This window comes from Neovison vison, chromosome 3 (assembly GCF_020171115.1).
Source record: "Neovison vison isolate M4711 chromosome 3, ASM_NN_V1, whole genome shotgun sequence".
In the NCBI taxonomy this organism is placed as follows: domain Eukaryota; kingdom Metazoa; phylum Chordata; class Mammalia; order Carnivora; family Mustelidae; genus Neogale; species Neogale vison.
In genome coordinates, this window is record NC_058093.1 from 5013926 (window position 1) to 5033661 (window position 19736).

General features: G+C 38.2%; 1 protein-coding gene across 1 annotated transcript in view; it reads right to left on the reverse strand.

Annotated features, from left to right (window-relative positions):
* Window positions 1-19736, reverse strand: part of TMEFF2 (transmembrane protein with EGF like and two follistatin like domains 2) — a 227909-nt gene that overhangs the window by 196510 nt on the left and 11663 nt on the right. The window contains exon 4 of the mRNA XM_044241197.1: window positions 15863-15889. Coding sequence (XP_044097132.1) covers window positions 15863-15889 — 27 coding nt within the window. The remainder of the gene's footprint in view (window positions 1-15862; window positions 15890-19736) is intronic.

A 19736-nucleotide genomic window follows, 5' to 3' on the forward strand; every position in this document is an offset into this window, starting at 1 on the left:
ACTGGACCAGGCTGGGAGGGTGAATTAAATGACTGTCACTCTCAGGGTGCTCTGGTGTCCTCATCTGCTTTCCGAAATGTCGATAAGCAGAGTGTTTTGCTGTTGTTTGTTTTTTTGTTTGTTTGAAGACTTTATTTTTGTGGGAGAGAGAGAGCAAGAGAGCACAGCCAGGCAGAGCAGCAACGGGAGAGGGAGAAGCAGCCTCCCTCCCTCCGCCGAGCAGGGAGCCAGACTTGGGATTCAATCCCAAGATCATGACCTGAGCTGAAGGCACACGCTTAACCCACTGAGCCACCCCGACGTCCCCAACAAGCAGGGTCTAACTGCACTGGCGTTTCTACTCCCCTCTAACAGCACATGTGCATTTTCCCCCTCTAACAGCACACGTGAGAGGCTACAGGCTTTGGAGAAAAATGGGGTAGCACCACGGAAGTTCAACAAAGTCTACCTCATATTTCCAATATTTCTAATATACAGCTGTGCGAACTGGAAACTCAAGGGGGAAGTCGTAAGTTTTACATTTCAAGCCACTCAAATTACTCGTCTCCAGAGGGAAAAAAAAATCCAATGTGAGAGTCACAGCAAATACAGGTAAAAGGGCTATTGTGGGGCCATCGGCACTGACCGCGCAGGAGAACGGCTCCGGAGGTGTTGCTAGTGATAAGCGGCTGCAGAAAAGATAGAATGAAAGAGCTGGAACTCCCACTCTTTGAGTCAGCAGAAGGGAGCTGTTTCATGATATTTGCTATATTCGTAAGGCTGCAATTTGATTATATTGGATTCTGTTATCACAATCTGTTACATATCCTACATAGAATATAAATACGTAAAGCCATTTAAAGGCCAAATTATAGAGCTGTCTATTTTTATATTTTACCTTTTACTGCCATACCACTGGTGATGCTTAAGTGGTATAAATTAAAAATGGGAAAAGCAAAACAAAAACATTAATCTATGAAAGCTTTATTTGAAAAATCCCTGGTTGAAATCCCAAAAGTACATCAATCTGTTTCCCTCGTGAAGTTGGAGAAAATTGTCTTAAATGAGTATAACAGGCCCAATGCATGGGCTTATTCTTCGTTATATTTATTTATCTATTTATTTTTTCGTGGTACTTTCTATGAAATGTTTTTATGTCCTGGAAGTAAACTCCGTACTCATTCATGCTGAACGTGAACGTGTGAACGGAGGACTTGAGGACTACACAGTGAGGTAATGAGACTATCTGCTCCCCTCCCCTTCTCCAGATCCTCTTTACACAGGAATGCAACCTTTTGGCCCCTCCCCTGGTAGCACGGAAGGGAATGAAGGGAGTGAGAAGGTGTGGGACACCAGGACAACTGTCATGGTCTTCCGGCCTTCGCTGCCACTCCCCAGGTCAAGGTCATCTTTACTTGTCCTTCCACAATAATCTTTCTCACGGGTTTCTTTTCCTCTCTCACCTCATCTACAACACAATCTCCACACGGCAGAGAACAGCCTTTTAAAAATAAGGCAGGTTCTATTACTCCCTTTCTCAGGCTTCCCCTGGGACTGGGAGTAAAATCCAGTTCCTTACCGCTCTCTACGTCTCCCGTTCTCCTGCTCAGTCCCTGTGCTCAAGCTACGCTTAGTTTCTTTCTCTTTCTGGACTGCACTAAGATCTCCCTCCGAGCACCGACACTCGCCGTTGCTCCAGGGGTCCTGCCTCTGGACCTTAGAGCACCTTCCCTTTCTATAACTCAGGAGTTCAGGGCAAATCTCTCTCTTTCCACACAACCCAATCGCTTTGTATCACATCCCTTTGTTTTACTTTATTAAAAGGAACGAAATGTTCTTATCTATTTATTTGCTGACTTTATGTCTCTTTCTTCCCTTTAGAATTCAGCTTCATGTTAACGGGGACTTTTTCTGTATTTCAAGCATCTACAACACAGCTTGCACGACCTCTAAAAGCATTGTGCTGTCTTATCAACACCAAGAGGATATACGGTGTAACATACGGATAAGTACTATAATATCAAAAGACATGTGGAACAAAGGCTTTCAATAAAAACAATTGTGTGTGTGCACACACGTGTGCATACACACATGCATAAGAGACTAATAAGCCAACGTCCCATCACATGAAACAAATTGCATAGATGTTCCTCTGATCTGTGCAAAATTCCTACTTAACAACAGCAACACTTGCCTTTCAATCAAATAAATAAATGTTTAATATATTTCCACATAAAGGACTGATATTTTTTAATTTAAATCTCAGACTTTAAAATACACAGCAGACTGCACACAAAACAACGGATGTATGGGAAAAACTGGACTCTGGGAGCTGACTTTAAGCCCTGGCTGTGCCACTAACTATATGGTCCTTGACAAGTAACTCAATCTTTGTGTCTTTTATTTTCTTCATCAGAAAAACAGAGATGATATGTCTTTCTTGAAGAGTTATAGCAGGTATTTACCGTATGGTTGTGAAATACCGGACAAGAGAAGGCATTCATTATAAGTTTCTTAATAAAAATACGAATTAGTCTTTGGAGTGTTAAACACTGGGTTTATCAATTACTGGGGAAGATTAGCTAGATGCGCGTTAGTGGCTCATGTAATTATATATACATTCATATTTGTAAATTAGCAGTGATGTGTCTTTATCAGTGTTTCTGTAATTACTCAATTTGAAAGCAGCATACCTAAAACTAATGCTCTACTCGAAGCATTTTCCATCTCTTCCTTATCATTCCCGGTAAGCGCAGGGAATAGTATGCAACTGTCCCATTTTCTTCTGCTTGGCCTTGTTCCAGGCATAAAAAAATTAGAAACTTTGTCAAAAGAAATGCTCCCTCAGCATTACCAGTAAATACAGTGCGCTAGAAATGTCAATAGTAGTACTTTTAATTCTCAGCTATTTAGAGCTAAAAACTACTTAGAAAAAGTTAGAAAAATATCTTTGGATTCAGAAAAAAAAAATAAAAGCCTTTGTCGAACCAAATATATCCTTATACATAATGGAGTCCCTTTTATAAATTCATTAAGCCAATGATTTGGAGTTCAAAGTGTGAACCATAGATTGTGAATTCCTTTGATTTTTTTTATTTATTTGAGAGAGAGAGAGAGAGAAAGAGAGAGCATGAGCAGGGGGAAGAGGGAGAAAGAGGCAGAAGGAGAGGGAGAGGCAGACCCCGTGCTAAGCTGGGAGCCTGACCTGGCCTCCATGTGAGGACAAGTTTGATGACCTGAGCCAAAGTCAGATGCTTAACCCGCAGAGCCACCCAGGTGCCCCTCCTTTGATTTTTAGTATCTTTTTTGTTATTTATTTAGAGATTGTGTGCATGCATGAGAGGGGGTGGGGAAGGCCAGAGGGAGCCGAGAAGAATCTAAACCAGGCTTTACCCTTAGCAGGGATCCCAAGGGGGCTGTATCCAACCCGAAGATCATGACAGATCACAAGTGGGCAGAGAGGCAGGCAGAGACAGAGCGGGGGAAGCAGGCAGGCAGAGACAGAGGGGGGGAAGCAGGTTCCCTGCTGAGCGGAGAGCCCGACGCGGGACTCGATGGGGGACCCTGAGATCATGACCCGAGCTGAAGGCAGAGGCTTTAACCCACTGAGCCACCCAGGGTGCCCTGATTTTTATTATCTTTGTTTAAGAAATGTGTTTCGTGGCCAGGTATTCTTGAAAAGCACTGTCTCAACAAAATGTCATGTGCTTCTTACTGGAAGATTTTTCAGTCTTTCACATGTGGCTAAGGTAAGCAACGGCTTCAGTTTTAGCAGCAGTGAGGAGTTTGCTGAATTTTCTGTGCTAAAACTGGAAAAGTCTTGGGCAAATGGGAACAAGTTGGTCATCTTATATGTTACTCTTCAAAAGGGGTGAAAATATGCAGCATTTCCTAATCTCAGTTACCTGATACCCCCTGGTATAATGGCATGCTGGACCCTTTGAGTTCCACAGAACACATTCTCAAAAGCGCCAGGGAGGGGAAGGTTGTCCGCTCTCTTACTCAGCAGTATTAAACAGTGATTTCAATCTTTGTCCTGTCTGGCAAGAATGAAAGCGATTTTTTCCTAATAAAATAAGTCCTGGCAGCATTAAATGCTACTTTAGATGGTGGGGAAAATGTGTGTGTGTTAAGAAGAATTAAGAAGAAGAATTAAGAAGAACATCTACACCTGGGACCCATTTTTCTTGGTTTTCTAAAAACAAATGCATTAGGGGTATAGAAACAACTGACAGGGGAAGTGCATTGAATGAGTATATATTATATGGGCTAGTAATGGACAGAAATGTTGAGTTAGAACATAACAAAAACAATAGTCTACCCAAGCCTGATGCTACTTAAAATGCCACGTGTCCTCCTTGGACACTAAAAGTCTATTTCTAAAAAAACATTAAACACACTGCTTTCTCCTTTCTTCTGACACGTTGCGTTGAATCTCCTTTTCTGTCTCACCAGACTGCTCTCCTATCTTGTTTCTCCAAACTCTTCTTTTTATCTCCCACAAATATCTCCGTTTACATCTGAGCACGGCATCACCACATTGCTCCGAATTCACTTACGGGGGAAGAGACAGGACGGACGATAGTGAGGTGACAGCTGGGACTCAGGACACAGAATCGCTGTCTCCTCATTTCTTAAGGATTGGGGTCTCTTCCGGCATTTCTAATGCCTGATCTAAGCAAGTTGAGGGGCACACTTAGCACTTACAGGGGAGGAGAAGAGTGCACTCTGGGTTCACACGTGCGCCTGTTAATTGCTCTTGTAGGAGCTGATCTCAGTGTCCTGTCAGTTCATTTATCCGTCCGTTATTTTATCCCAAAGTTATTGAGCACCTACTACATGCCAGGCCCAGTTCTGTGGAATTCTGCTGGTAGCGCCCTTACTTTATCCTCTGAAATCATTGCTCTGGAAGCCCACGGCATCACACGGGGCTCCGCATTCCTCTCCCTTACACTGTTCCTAACAGCTGAAGTCATGGGGTTCTGCTCCCTTATTTCATGAGGTCAAGACAGATTCTGGACGGAAGGAACTGGTATCCAGTGTTTTATTTTGCAAGTAATATTCCTTGATGCTAAAGTACATTTTACGTGGGGTAATCATTGTAATTCCTTGAAAACTTAGAAAAGATAGGCTTTTTTCACTGGTTCAGTGTCAAATAAATGAAGGCTTCAAATGGATTTCCAATTGATTCTATTCCCTGGCCAGAGTCATTCGGTATTTTAATAAGTAATTCGGATGTGAAATAAAGTATTCACATAGGGTAAAATTACCTCAATTACCTACAAACTAACTAACTAGAATCTTAAAATAACCTCATTTTTTTTTTTCTCCACACACCGCTTTTAGGAGAATCACAAGTGAACAAGTTGATATACTAGTATCAGATCATTCTTTTCACAAAATAAAGAAAAGATGAAGGAAAAAATCTTTCAGATTAAGCTTGCAGCCTCTTTTTGCTAGACTTCTCTCTGATTATCTTGATTTTCTTGGGGTCTTGGATATATAAATGGGGGCTTATTTTTGAAGCTTGTTTAGGTTTGTGAACATCATCATCCTGCCTATCCTTGGTGGGATTAGTTATGCTCTGATTTTTTTTCTTGTTTGTTGTTTTTCATTCCTCTTCTATGAAATTAAAATAGTCCTACAGTTATGTTAGCACACAAAGTCCACGGTCCACACAGATCTTGTGGAATCCCCAGTGAGATGGCAACCTTCTCTCTGCTCTGCGCTCCCCGTGACGTCTAGTTCACTCACAGGAAGAGCCACGACTTGCGTGAAGGTCTCCAGGCTCGTCCCCACCTCCCTGCTCCTCTTCAGGCGCCCTCTCCCGCACTTTAGTCCAACTAACACCCTTGGATCACCCAAGGATGCTTAAGTTCTGTAGGAAGAGTTAGCAGAAATGCTAACTGTTCCATTTTTCGTTTTACGCTTTACAGATTCAACTTTTACACATTCAACTTTTATTTCAGATTTCAAATAATTTAATCAGTAGCTTGTAATGTGAATGAAAACATTTTGAAATTCAAGCACACTTTTTTGCCCTTAGTGTCAGCACCTTATTTCAGCTGAACAAACATTTCATGAGGTCCTACTAAGCACCAGGTCTTCTGGCCTGTGTATCAGGCATGAATCATAACTATCTCTAGGCAAATATAGAAACAGATTATTTCAGTGAATTAGGCTGAGGATACAAGGTAGAATTGATGAGAGGTATTTAGACCAGTGAGGAGACAGGAGGAAATCGTCCTGTAGAATATGATCCCTGAGTTAGTCCTGGAAGATTAATAATAATTAAGCAAAAGCATGGAAAGACTTTCAGGAAGAAGGGAGAGCAGCGGCAAAGCAACAAGGCATGAAATCAACTGCACTGCCTCCCAAGGGACTCCTGTCAAGGAAGAGGTGTGCAGGAGCGTCGAGACTGGAGTGAGGAAGAGTGACGAGGAGGAGGGAGAGGCAGGTGCTGGAAGAGTTCTGGAGGTCTCCGTCTCTCCTACCGCAAGGCTGACTTTAAGCCTAAGGATGAAGGACAGTCATTGTTGGGGTGTAAGCAGGGAAATGATACGTTCAGGTAAGTGTCTTACAGGAGTCATTCCGACTGTGTGAGTAAGAAAAATTTTAGGATGACAAGACAAAGCAGGGAGACCTGTTAGGAGGCTTTTTTTCAACATTATAGACAAGGGATGACTAGGAACTGAAGTAGCGGAGTGGTAGATGGTCTGAAGATACACATTTGAGAACTACCCACAATGGAAAAATCCAGCATGTACGGATTTATAGGATCAGACTGGCTTTCTAACTGTGCCACATCCTATTTCAAAGCGCAGCGTGGCATCCGGGCGCCCCCTCTTAGTGGAAGGCCAAGGGAGTTTCCCGAATCGATGCCTGAGCATTGGACGCTATGGACCTCAAAAGCAGTGAGAGTGTGGGCTTCCACAGCACAGCCATTTCCTATCATCTCACCATTTAAGATGCAGTATAATAACTCTACAACTAATTCCCTTCTTTTTCTAAACTGCCAGCTGTGTTTCTCTTTAATTATATTTAAAAATAACACCTACTTTCAAAGACAACCACATTCAAGCTGCTATTGTGGCTGTCTTTTGAGTAACTGAATAAAGTCTTCAACATTGTACACTCTCCAACCCTTAAAATCTCAAAAAGCATCACAAAGCTCAAAGGGTTGAGGAAAGATAATGCTCTCTCTCTCAACGTGTCTTTTCACCAAGTTTTCAGCCAATACCCTTTAGATCAATGCGTCAGAAATTCTACTTGCCAAAGGCCATGTTTTTCTGTTAGTCCTACGGTCTCTGGAGAGGACTGTCATTGTATCTGGAATGACTCTTGTCCTAATTTAGTGCTTATAAGATCATAGGGAATTTCTCAATTTTGCCAGGAACAAATATGGGTAGAGCCCATCAATTTTACATAGAAGCCATCATAAAGATGGGTTTCTTTTTTAACTGATTTCATAATAATGATCTTTCTGTCTGTGGCCTTTACCAAAAAAACGTAGTAACAAAACAGTCACCTATTCAGCCAAACTATAGGATTAAGGAGTGAGAAGAACATCTGGAAAAATGAGAAAATGGGGGAAAAGATTAAGGTTATAAGAAATATTTAGTTAGGAATAGATTCAGTTTAAATGACCCATTTGAAGAACAGACTCCTGGAAACATCAAACCTTATTTAAAACTCAGTTTGCCCCCCTTTTATTCTTCTCAAAGAGATCAGTAAGGAATACAAAACTGTAAGATTTTTCTGAACCAGTTTACTAACTGACAGGCTCTGGAATGATTCTTTTGGTTTGACTCATTGAACCAGGATGCTAACATTATTTAAACATTGTTTTCTATTTATTTCTGGATTTGTTTTTTAATTCTAATGCTATAACAACTGTGTAATTTACCAGAGAAAATGAAATTGCTCTTTGCTAAGTACACACTGAAAGTCATGCACTACAATATGTATTGTACACTTAGTACAGTAAAAAAAAGTGCTATATTTTCAAATTCAAATTTGAAACCAATTCAGTGCAATTTGGCGTGCACTGTGGAATACAGAGAAATTCCTATGTATTGGTAACAAGTGAAATTTTTTTGCTTGCTAAAAAATATCAAAACAGAAGAAGGACATCTTAAATAAAACCCCAAATAAAAAGTACCTTAACAGAAAAAAAAATGGATTTTACCATTTATATGGTAAAACCTATAATATCTGTTCAGTAAAGGGCCGCAGACATTGCCCCTCAGATGGGTAGCAGACTGATGTATCTAGGATAAACAAGAGGTATTCTAGAGAATAAACCACAAACTCCTGAGAATCAGCAATCAAAAGACAAAAGAAAGACAAAAGAAGCTCTCTTTTCTTCCTCCCTTACTTCAACGCAGTGCACGGTCCACACAGATCTTGTGGAATCCCCAGTGAGATGGCAACCTTCTCTCTGCTCTGCGCTCCCCGTGACGTCTAGTTCACTCACAGGAAGAGCCACGACTTGCGTGAAGGTCTCCAGGCTCGTCCCCACCTCCCTGCTCCTCTTCAGGCGCCCTCTCCCGCACTTTAGTCCAACTAACACCCTTGGATCACCCAAGGATGCTTAAGTTCTGTAGGAAGAGTTAGCAGAAATGCTAACTGTTCCATTTTTCGTTTTACGTTTTACAGATTATAAAGGATGCGATGACACAATGTTCACATTTTCCCGTTCTCACCTACTAGGAGTGTTGTATACAGCTCATCGCTCAATCTCTCCCCAGGTCTGTGTGCAGCTACCGAGGGCCCCCCCGGACCAAGGCAACGCCCCCTTCCTGGGGTTTCCCACAGCAGCGGTGGCCAGCCGTGAGATGCCACGGCCAGCCCCGTGTTCTGATTCGGCACCACCACGAGGGCCTCCCATCCTGAGCTCCAGAGCAGCCCTGGCGTGGTTGTTTTTAAACAGCTTCTCCCTCCACGCCGTCTTACTCTCCGTCCTTCCACAGACGCTTGTCTTGGGACCACTACTCAACACTCCTCGAATGCACAAACTTCAACTTCGAGGCCTACTTCCTGGGAAACCCGGACAAGATCAGGGTTTTTCATGATTACTTGTCGCTGCTCCACACAGGGCCGTACCTGCCCCTCCCACCACCAGTAACCTGAAATGTGTGGGATTCCTTGCTCAGGAATGGGATTAGGGATGGAGGATGAAGGAAGAGAAGAAACGGCCATCGTTACGTGCCACGGACTGAGGCGTACGATTAACTTACACAACAGATAATCACAAAAACCCACAGAGGTTCGAGTACGGCATTGAGTAGACCAGATGATTTCAGAAATTTAAAAACAACAACAAAAAAAATGAGAGTGGAAAGGGGGCAAGGTGATGGGATAGTGAAATCTCATATGATTGTTGATAAGATTAATGATTTGTATAAACCAGAATATGGGGTCTGCTGTAGTGGCAAACAGCTGCTGCCAGAGGTAGCGTAACCTTGTGCCTTATCATTTCCTTCACTCTCGGACTTCAAGGACTGATTTTGTGATCATATTCATGGGTGTCGGGTTTGTGGTAAGCTGTTCATCCTTCATGGTCATCATTCACACATCCAAAGGTTATTGTGGACAAATAAATTAACATTATCATAGTGTTTTTTATAAACCATAGAGTGTTCTACAAATAGTTGTAAATGAATATAGACATCCTTACAGATTTATCTAATCGTGCTCTGACATCAAGGGGAATTCTAATAAAATCTTTCCGTCTATTTTGAAATAATCTCTTTCCAAGAAGCTCAAGTCCCCTTTGAGAAATTCTGCAGTCCTCAGAATCCTCATGGAAATTCCTCCTTGCAGGATGAACCCCTAAAGGGGGCCACAGTACCCAGTAGGTGAACTGAACCCCTGATGTCGTGAATGCGTGCCGTTTCTTCCTTTTTGGTTTTCTGTGGAGGCAATATTCCTGCCGTTGTAGCTTCAAGAGTAATTATTTACTGTTCTGAAATTTTAGACATCACTCCTTATTTCTTGCCTATCTGTGGGCCTGCAACTCCTCTGATGCACGGATTACACTTCCCTGCAAGATGTACAGCAAGCTGCCTCCTCCCGACACCGAGAGCCGCGGTTGGGTTTGTGGAGTTCTTATCATCTCAGCATCGACACTTTACACCACGGACTTAAAAATAACCGAGTAAAAGATTCAAACTTCTGACTAAACTCTTCAGAGAAATTATATTCTTAGAATAAGAGAGAATAAAGAGCAAAGGTAATATAAATTATTTTAATTTCATTTTTAATTTTTTGGAGTTCAAAGTTCCTTGCATTCGTTTGTTAAAATCATCTTTCCTAGAACTAGATAGTATTCTCTTGTACTGATAAGATAAACGATTCTCCAAGGAGACTGAGAGTAAAGATCAAATAGGCATCCTTCAAGCCAATTAAAAATTTAGAATACATATCTTCTGATTCGTAATCCAAAGCCATTTCTATCACACTGCACACAATGACTGCATTTCTTTTCCTAGAGACGCTTTTAAAAAACCCAAATAGATGATTCAGACAAAAGTCCGTAGCACCCATTTGACATTCTCAAGCAATCTTCTCAAGAAATTCCTAGAACTATTACTACTCTAGTGGGTGGGGGAGTTGTTTTTCTTTTTAAGATGGTAGTCATGTGTGAAAACGAAGCATAGCCAAGTTGATAACAAAAGTTCCTTTCTCCTCTCTTTTCTCACGGTTTCCCCTCTTCTTTTGCTTTTTGAATTCTTTCAATTTCATTATCCATTACGCGTTCCTCATTCATTCTATCTCTGTTTCATTACTCCACTGCAGTATTGCTTTTCTTTGAGGTAAAGAGAAAGTGAAACGGACTGCAACCCAGGAAAGTCAGGGGTAAGATTTCAGTTGCAGTTCCGATGGCTCTAGGCCCGTCTTGAGGCAAAAGAGGGGTCTCAGGGGCAGGGCAGCAAAAGCAAGGAGGGTTTCCACTTTCTCCCCACGTGCATCTCTCGGGAAGAACCTCGGACTTGGTGTAGGTGGTAGAATTTCTTTATCTAATCAGTGTTTCAGCTGAAGCTGCTTACAGCTGATGCCTGCCCGACTTCCTCTGTCGTGGAGAAAGTGCGTGCTGAGGCCCTACTGAGCTGCTCGATCTTGACCATGAGAGTAAGGCAGAGAAGGTTCAGATGGAGGTTAGGAGAGAGTGTGTACAGCAACACGGAAGAGAAAAAGTACTTAGCCTTATGTAAGAATATTTTATGGAATGGATATTCAGTTTCTTGTTATTTACAGTATAGTTAACATTACACTTCTGCAGGGGATTATTTTTCTTTTGATAATTAGAATCATAATTTTTCCCATTGTGTGCTGAGAAGAGAATTTACATGTAATCTCTTTGAGAGTAAAACACTGTGTCATGTTCATTGTTACTGCCGCAGAAATCTTACCACAATATTAGGTTATATTAGATTTGTTCAGTTCAACGAAATTCCTGGATATCATCAAATTCAGATTAGAAACATGGATTTTTAAAAAATAATTTTCAGGTTCTCAATATCTCAATTTCTCAATATCTCAATCTCTTACAATACTGTTTGCTACTTTTTAGCAAACCACATAATCAGAAATAGCAGCTTAGGGTCTAAAATTTGTTGCAATGTAAACATCTCTTGCTTTATCCAAAATGTATGTAAGGTAAATATTATTATAGATATCTGAGTAATACCATATACAGTTAATTTGCACAGGGCAATTTTGCATTAAATAAAAACACATCATAATTGGTTTCACACAGTGAAGTTATCACAATTATTTGGATACTAAATATCAGTCTTTATATTAATAATGGATATAAAATTGATTAATTACTCTACATATCTGACAGTCACCTATTAAATAATGGTCTTAAAACTATGTGATTATATAAATTCTGTAACAAGGGCCAATGCTTCCTCTAACCTCATGAAATGAAAATGTTCCCATGGTATCCCTGCACTATACCTTAGAGGCCTTTCTTTTCTACAGATGTCATCACACAACTTCCCATAAGATGTTACTAAAATGTAATTGTGGATTTTCCCATACATAGAGCAAGATAATGCATTTGTAATTTTTTTTGTTGTTTGTTTGTTTGTTTGTTTTTTGTAATTATTTTAATAGTTAAAATATACTTTTCACTTTATTGGATTTTTTTTGTTTGTTTTTAAAATCTACCCAAAATCGAATCAATCCAGAAATATTTTTTTAAAGAGAATAATGAAAAAAATAATGGAAGAGCTTTGTCTTCCTAATATGACGAAAAGACTGAGAGAAAAGCAGGGGTTAAAAATTATCCTTTAACCACCCACACATCCCTGGATTTGGAGAGGAGTTTCTTTAATCCTTCTCTCTTACTGCAGTATTTGTTGCTCAAGGAAGTCCGTGGGAGGGTAAGATGTTATTGTCCCTCCCACACACAGCCGTTTTCTTATTTACAACATTAAATCTCCACATCTATAACTACTTGAAACACCAACCCTTTTCGTTCAACTACATTCTGAAATTCTTTGGAATTTGCTCCACACATTACCTTCCTATAGGACACATTTATAGTTAATCCTGATTTTTTTCAAATGTGAGTCTAATCCAAAAAGGGTGTTTGAAGTGGACGCCTTTCCAACTTCTGTCTGAAAACAGAATTCCAACTTCTTGCCTGAAAACAGCAAGTCTTAGGTTCAAAGCTAATAATACAAAACTATTCTTCATATTAATGAGTTTCCTTAAACACTAAGCAGATACAGTCATTGACATGGGAAAAGCCAACCTTTAAGATTTGTTTGCAATACAGACTACTTTTATAAGTGAATGCACATTTGTAGTTCATGCTGGAGACATAGGAAACATGTTTTATCTAAATGAAGTTGCCCCTTGAACTGTTTCATCTAAATAAGTAGACCGATAGTTAAAAATTTTAAAAATCCCTATAAAATATGTATAATGTTATGAAACCTTTATATCCCTTTCTTATTGCGGTAAAAATGTTCCCTCAAATAAATGACAGATATGCTCTTGTGCAAATGGGTTAAATTTAAATTACTGTAAAGTGATCAGGTCTAATCTTCATTGCTAATATAAAATTTATTTTAAAAAACACAAGGCAATTTTTAAAGAGTAAAAAATTTAAGTATATTGAAGTGATTTTGGATTTGGAGTTTTAATGATAACATTTATAATAGCCACACATACAATGTGTTTTGCAAATAAATTCGTTCACTTCACTATTCAGATCAATTCTTTCCAGTTGGGAATTATATTAACTTTTGTTAAAAGAAATTAGAAAAATAATCATTAACCACCCAAAGTGCTTGCAAAGATGCCCCAGTGATTAACTAAATATACATTATTGAGAATATATCTCACAGAGGCCAGTTAGAACAATCACTAGCTAGGATTGATGTATTAACCAAACAATCACAGGTAATTGAATCACTTCTGGTTAATTCAAAGGAAACTGATTCTGGCTCCTCTGATACCTTGGTAATAAGAACTGTCAGAATACAGACGCGAGTCCATCTTCTACATAGTCAACTACACTTTATGTACAATCCAGTGGATATGTGAATCGGGATTCTGCAGGTTACTCTAGGTTTTTAGGTTATAGTTATTCAGGTTTTTTGGCATTTCGTAATAGAGTAAAAAATTAAAGAAAATTAAAATCATTACTATTTCAGAGCAATGTAAGACAAAGACTAGAAAAAAAGTAATTTAGTTAAAAAAACTGGTCTCTGATTTTTAAAAAAAATAGTTTATGCAGTAGGAGTAAATACTCATTATCACAACTTTCAGAACAACTATTTAAAAAGAGTACAACTAAGAATTAAATAAGTTATATGTTCTTTTCTTTTTCTAAAGCAATAATCATTAAGACGTTTTTGTTTTTTTTTTTTTCCTTTAAGTTACTCTAAAGTACCTATAATTGAAAGAAAAAGTGAAAAGCAAACAGGAGAAGAAAATAAGAAAAGGAAAGTGGTTTCCCTCTTATACACAAAGTTCAAGCTATAAGCATCATATGCTTGACATCAAAACTATTTCCTTATTTAGGACATAAATTACCTTATTTAGATCACTGGGTAACATAATGAATCCCAAATTTCAGTATAGAATGCGATGCGGAAGAGTGAAGTTGATTTCATTTTCACTGGCATGTGCTAATTACAATGAATGAGAGCTGGAAACCGTGTCTGGTTAAACTATGTCTTCTTAAAAAAATCAATTAAAATGAAGAAATGGTATGTGCTATGACAGGGGACTCAAACATGAAAACATGTATCATGACATTTTAACAGAGCAGTGAAGATCTGTGTTCTGTAGTCTAGCTGGTTCTGTTTTTGAAGATGCAGAAAAGTTAACAAGACTTGGTTGCAGGAAAAGAGGCACAGCCGGACCCACGCAGTGTCTGCAGAGGGAGGCGACCGACATACAAAGACCAGATGGATCCAGGAAATAAGCGGGATTTTGCATAGGAACTACTCCCTTCCAAAAGCAAAACTTTAAAAATTGATTAATTCCTTAATATTCCAATGGTGAAATATCTACTCAAGAAACTATTTTTTTCCCTTTCTTTTTATCTTTAAGATTTCATTTGTTCTCCTAAGCTCTTCTGTTCCAACAGCTAGAGAGGCTTTCTTCGGAATACTAGATTAACCAGCCAGAGGGGCTGGCGAGAAAACGATTGCTCAGAAGTAGTGAAAGACGACTGTCCAGTGTCATGTGACTTTGAAATAAATTTTATGCTCTCGGGGTAATAAATCTTGATTCTTGTTCAGTTTTGTCTTTATGGGAAAAAAAAACTGTGCTCCAATAATTTGTTGCAATTGTGTTCTCTGCTTATTGCTTATTTAAACTAGTTGAGCCTTTCGTTACATAAATCACCTTGTTAAATCTCTTCAGTATTGCCCCAACCAGGTAAGGGCGGTCAGACAGATCTTTCCTGAACCCAAAACCTTCTTTCCCTTATCTTTTATCAAATTCTTCATTTAAAAACTAAAATTTACTTAGAATCATACATTTGATCATTTTATACAACTTAGGGAAGGCCTTAAGAATGTATGTTTCTGTACATTCTCTTTTTATTTTTCTTGTAGAAATTTTATCTAATTCTTTTTCTTGTTGTGTATAAAGGTGGAATTTTGTTTGGATTTCATTTGAAAAAGCACTTTAGGAGATTTACAATGAAGATTCAATTCATAAATAAACTCTTATTTAGCAGGCAGTTCATCAGATCAGATTTTAAAAGTTTCTGCCTCTCTTTTATCTTATATACGTCCTTAAACACATAATTTAATAATGAAAACATGTCTTACTTAGTTAGTAAAAATAGATTAATGTAACCAAAGAAGTAAAGATACTAAATTATTTTCATTGGCCTAAATACTGTTAATCATTTTTACTTTCTTTTATTAAAAGAAAGCTTTTAGTTTCAATTTATTGATCTGATAATTAAGACCTTGTTTACATGGTAGTTATGTATGTGTTAACATCAATACCTTGCAACTTAGGGCAACATTATATATTTTAAAACCTCAATATTTAAGCGATTTCTTCATAAATTCTTTTTTCCCTGCCAAATGACCTTGGAAGTTTCTGTTAGGAACTTTTGACATGCATATCTGTCTCAAAGATAGGCCAGGCACAAACATAAATGAACAAGAAAGATTAGATGAGATAAAGTTCTTACTTAAGATTCATGGATCTATTAAATAATTTACATGGTATATACATTTTCTTAATAAGTAGAATGATACTTTTTCATTTGCCTCTTTCCTAAAATGCAAACTGTGAATTTGTCTCAGATATCTATAACGGTAAATGCATAAGTAAACATCCGTAAATAACATCCACGTGTAAGTCTTCAAATATATAAAAAGACAAATCTTACCTCCATCTCCAGATCCTGATCCTGCATCTGGGAAGGGGAAAAGAAATACGTTGGTTTTGTTTGAAAAACATATTCAAAAACTATTTTTGACTTTATATAGTTCATGTTCACTTCCTTTATTAAGACAGTCATATAATGGAGAAAATTAACAATACTTAATCTGAAAGTGTATATTCACATCCATTTAATTTAATTTTCATAATATAAACTTATAAAATAAATTTTCTATTATTTTCATTCTTAAACTTTGTAAAAAACTATTATCTAGCTTTGATATTATATCCTATTTTGATTATTACATTCTAAATTTGACTATGTAAAATCTGTCACATTTTTATTTTAACCAGGATGAATTTGGTGCCATTAACCAAAAAAAAAAAAAAAAAATTAAAAATGAAATGTTTATAACAGTGAGATTCAGAAATTAAACAGGCTAAGGCATGTGGCAAATAAACTCATAATTAAGGCTTATATTATTATAAATCGCATATACATGAAAAGAAAAACAGTTTACAGATGATTATCTTTTTATATAATTGCTAATATGTTTTCCAAATACCACAATTGTGGATGAGTTTATTTGCTACCAACAACATCCTTTGTTTTTGAAATCGATAGAAAAGGGAGATTAACTTTTGTCTTTGTGCTTAAAATTGGATACACCCTCAGTGATGCTGGCGGGGGGGAAAAAAAACCCAATACTCTCCTTCTGCATTTCTCTCTATTTCTTCTCTCTCCTCCTTCCTACATAATTGGTGTTGGTCAAAGTTGTCTCCTTCTGACAGCTTGGTTCCCACAGATAACCAGTTTTCTAGCTGGGAGTCAAGACCATTCATTTTCCATCGGGTTCTACCTGTTAAGTGTAGACATCATTCTCCTTCTGCCTTCCCACTTCTTTTCATTCTAAATACATTTGATTATGCATTTTTAATGTTAATACTGGGGAGTAAGACTAATATTGGTGTTTTCTATCTGAAATGCCCACATCTCACACTGAAATCTCAACCAGGATTCAAGAACTATACCAAATGCTACTTCCAGGAATTTGTGTTTGATGCTTCAGATGGTTTTTTGTTTTGTTTTGATTTTTAAGAAAAAAAAAAAAAAGCAAAAACTGAAACCCCCATTACTTCTACTAGTTTGCCTCCCTGACAGTTTGTGAGAGGCATGGTATAAAAAATGATATGACGGGGCGCCTGGGTGGCTCAGTGGGTTAACCCTCTGCCTTCGGCTCAGGTCATGATCTCAGGGTCCTGGGATCGAGCCCCGCATCGGGCTCTCTGCTCAGCAGGGAGCCTGCTTCCTTCTCTCTCTCTGCCTGCCTCTGCCTACTTGTGATCTCTGCCTGTCAAATAAATAAATAAAATCTTTAAAAAAATGATATGACATATGACAACGCACAGAACGCGGACGTGTGGAAGAACGGATACCTCCCCAACAGTGGTGCTACCATCATGTGACGCATTAGCAGTGTCATGGAGGAGGGGGAGTTTAAATGCAAAGCTTTGGTGGCGACTTATATTAACTAAATTTATGGGGTCTAACACTGTCTAAAATCAGAAAGCCAAGTTATTTATTAGCTGCTAATGTGACGAATACATATGTGTTTAGGCCAGCAGAGTCTTTCCTTAAGGCAAGCTAACTGGTAAAACAATTTATAATAAAAACCCTTCTTAGTAAATACATAATCAAATAAGGATATTGATCATATGCCTTGACTGTTTAATGATATCAGATCAAGAAAGGCTGAAGGATTTGTCACCAAAACAGAACAGTCCTGTCAACTGAGCGCCTAGTCAGAACCCATCACTTTTGGATGGGACAATGCTCGAATGGTCAATGTCTGTATCCTTTCACAGCTAAAGTTTTAAATACATTTATTTCAATTAATTTGAAAGTTTAATGCAGTGATACTTACAATCATCAGAGGCTAACAGGCTGTACTATTATAGCACTAATTATTCCACGTATTTTGGCTAAATGTGTAGTTTCTTTTTTTCCTCCTCATTATGACTTCTTTAAATGAAGAACCAAGTTTTGTTCAGCTTTTTGTACTTATATGCACATAAGAGGAAATACATATAATCTCATAGATTTAAACCTCCATTGTTTCATAACATAAGGTGTGTTATCTGACTTTCCTAAGCTTATTGGTCCTCTAATGAGTGAGTATAGTAATGTCCTTCTCATTGGGTGTTACTGCACAACAGCAAGTTTTAAATACTTATCACTGTATCTGGAACATAAAAATTAAGATTTTGAATAGACGTATTACTTATTCATCCCCAGGTTTTTCTAATAAATACATATGGCTTGAGCAAAGCAAAAAAAAAAAAAAAAAAAAAAAAGGCAGTGCTATATCGGCTTGCATTTCTCACATATCTTTCTAAAAAGGCAAGGAGCATGGATCTTAAGACAACTTTTGTTTTATTTGACCCAAATTAGGTAAGTAGGAAAGAAAGGAAGAAAAGATGGGAAATAACTACAAGTTCACTGCATCTTATGAAATCATGATGGGAAGCTTTAATGGTTTCTCTAGTATAAGATAAACAAGTAGCCTACTCAAGTCTTACTAGTGAGACAGAAACACCTAAGAAGCCATGCCCTTAATCTCGAAAGTCTCAGCTTCTAGTTAGCGCATTTCTTACGATACAGAGACGCAAAATTGACGGTGAAGCTATTGAGCAGACTGCCCAATAGGAAACCATTTTTGGGCCAAAAAAAAAAGACTTGTAAGTTCAATGAAATATAATAAAGTTATATCTTCTACTGCCTTTTATTCCTAGAGATCACAATTTTACTATCTCTATTCAGTGTCAAATAGCATTAAAAATAAATGGAAAATCCACAAAGAAAAGAAAGAGAATTTATTTTAGATCAAAAGTCAGAACTCTAAATTATTTAAAGTCAGACCTGGTTAATCAAAGTTACTTTGGTTCCTCCATCATTATTGAGATCAAAAATCTTTTAGACTTACAATACAGTGGGAGACACATTGAACAGGACTGGCTTGCTAATTAAATCCTACAGAAATCTAGGTATGTGAATCAGCTTCATATAGATTACTCAATGGTGATTACATGTTCTACTTGTAAACAAGTATAAACAACACATTAGAGACCAGCATGTAAAAACTTGAATGAACCAGGAGAATGTGACTGCCTGAGCCTGTAAGAACTTGGAGGTTGGCAAGTAAAGAAAGAGAGATTTTGGTACCAAATGTTGTTAGCCATACCATGATTTTCTAACTCTATTTTGACCACTGCCCACTGATTCTCATTCTGCTACTCCCAGAGACAGACTGGTATCCTATATGACCTTGAGTAGACACACCCTTTCCTCAGTGCTCCCTGCTATTTGCCTCCATCATTCTCGGTTTCTCAGAGTCAGAGTTTCCAAATTTTTTTCCCATGCAATTTGTTTAACATATCACTTTAAATTTTCTCCATAGGTATAGCAGATTGATTTTTCATAATTAGTTTGCTCCTTGCTTTTCTTCCTGTTTCCCCCATCTCTACCATGAGAGTAGGATGCTGGGCCTCCTCCCTCCTTACTGGGGGAGCCAGTGCGCCGACTCGCCCCTGCTGCTGTCACTTTCACTCATTACTTCTCAGACAAACCCCTGAGCGGCCGTGGGCAGTGATCTGTTTGCTGGAGCAAATAAGGAGGAAGTGGGGCCCAGAAGGGGGCATTCACTTTATGAGGCAAAGAATCATATAAAAGAAAAGACTACTTAAAAAACAAAACAACAACAAAAAAGCCTACATCATCATGATGTAGTAATAATATTCTCTTTTGCTAATTCTTAGGAACTTTAATAGTCACGGATCTCATGTGAAACACTATCAATTATTAACAATCTATGGACTTAAGA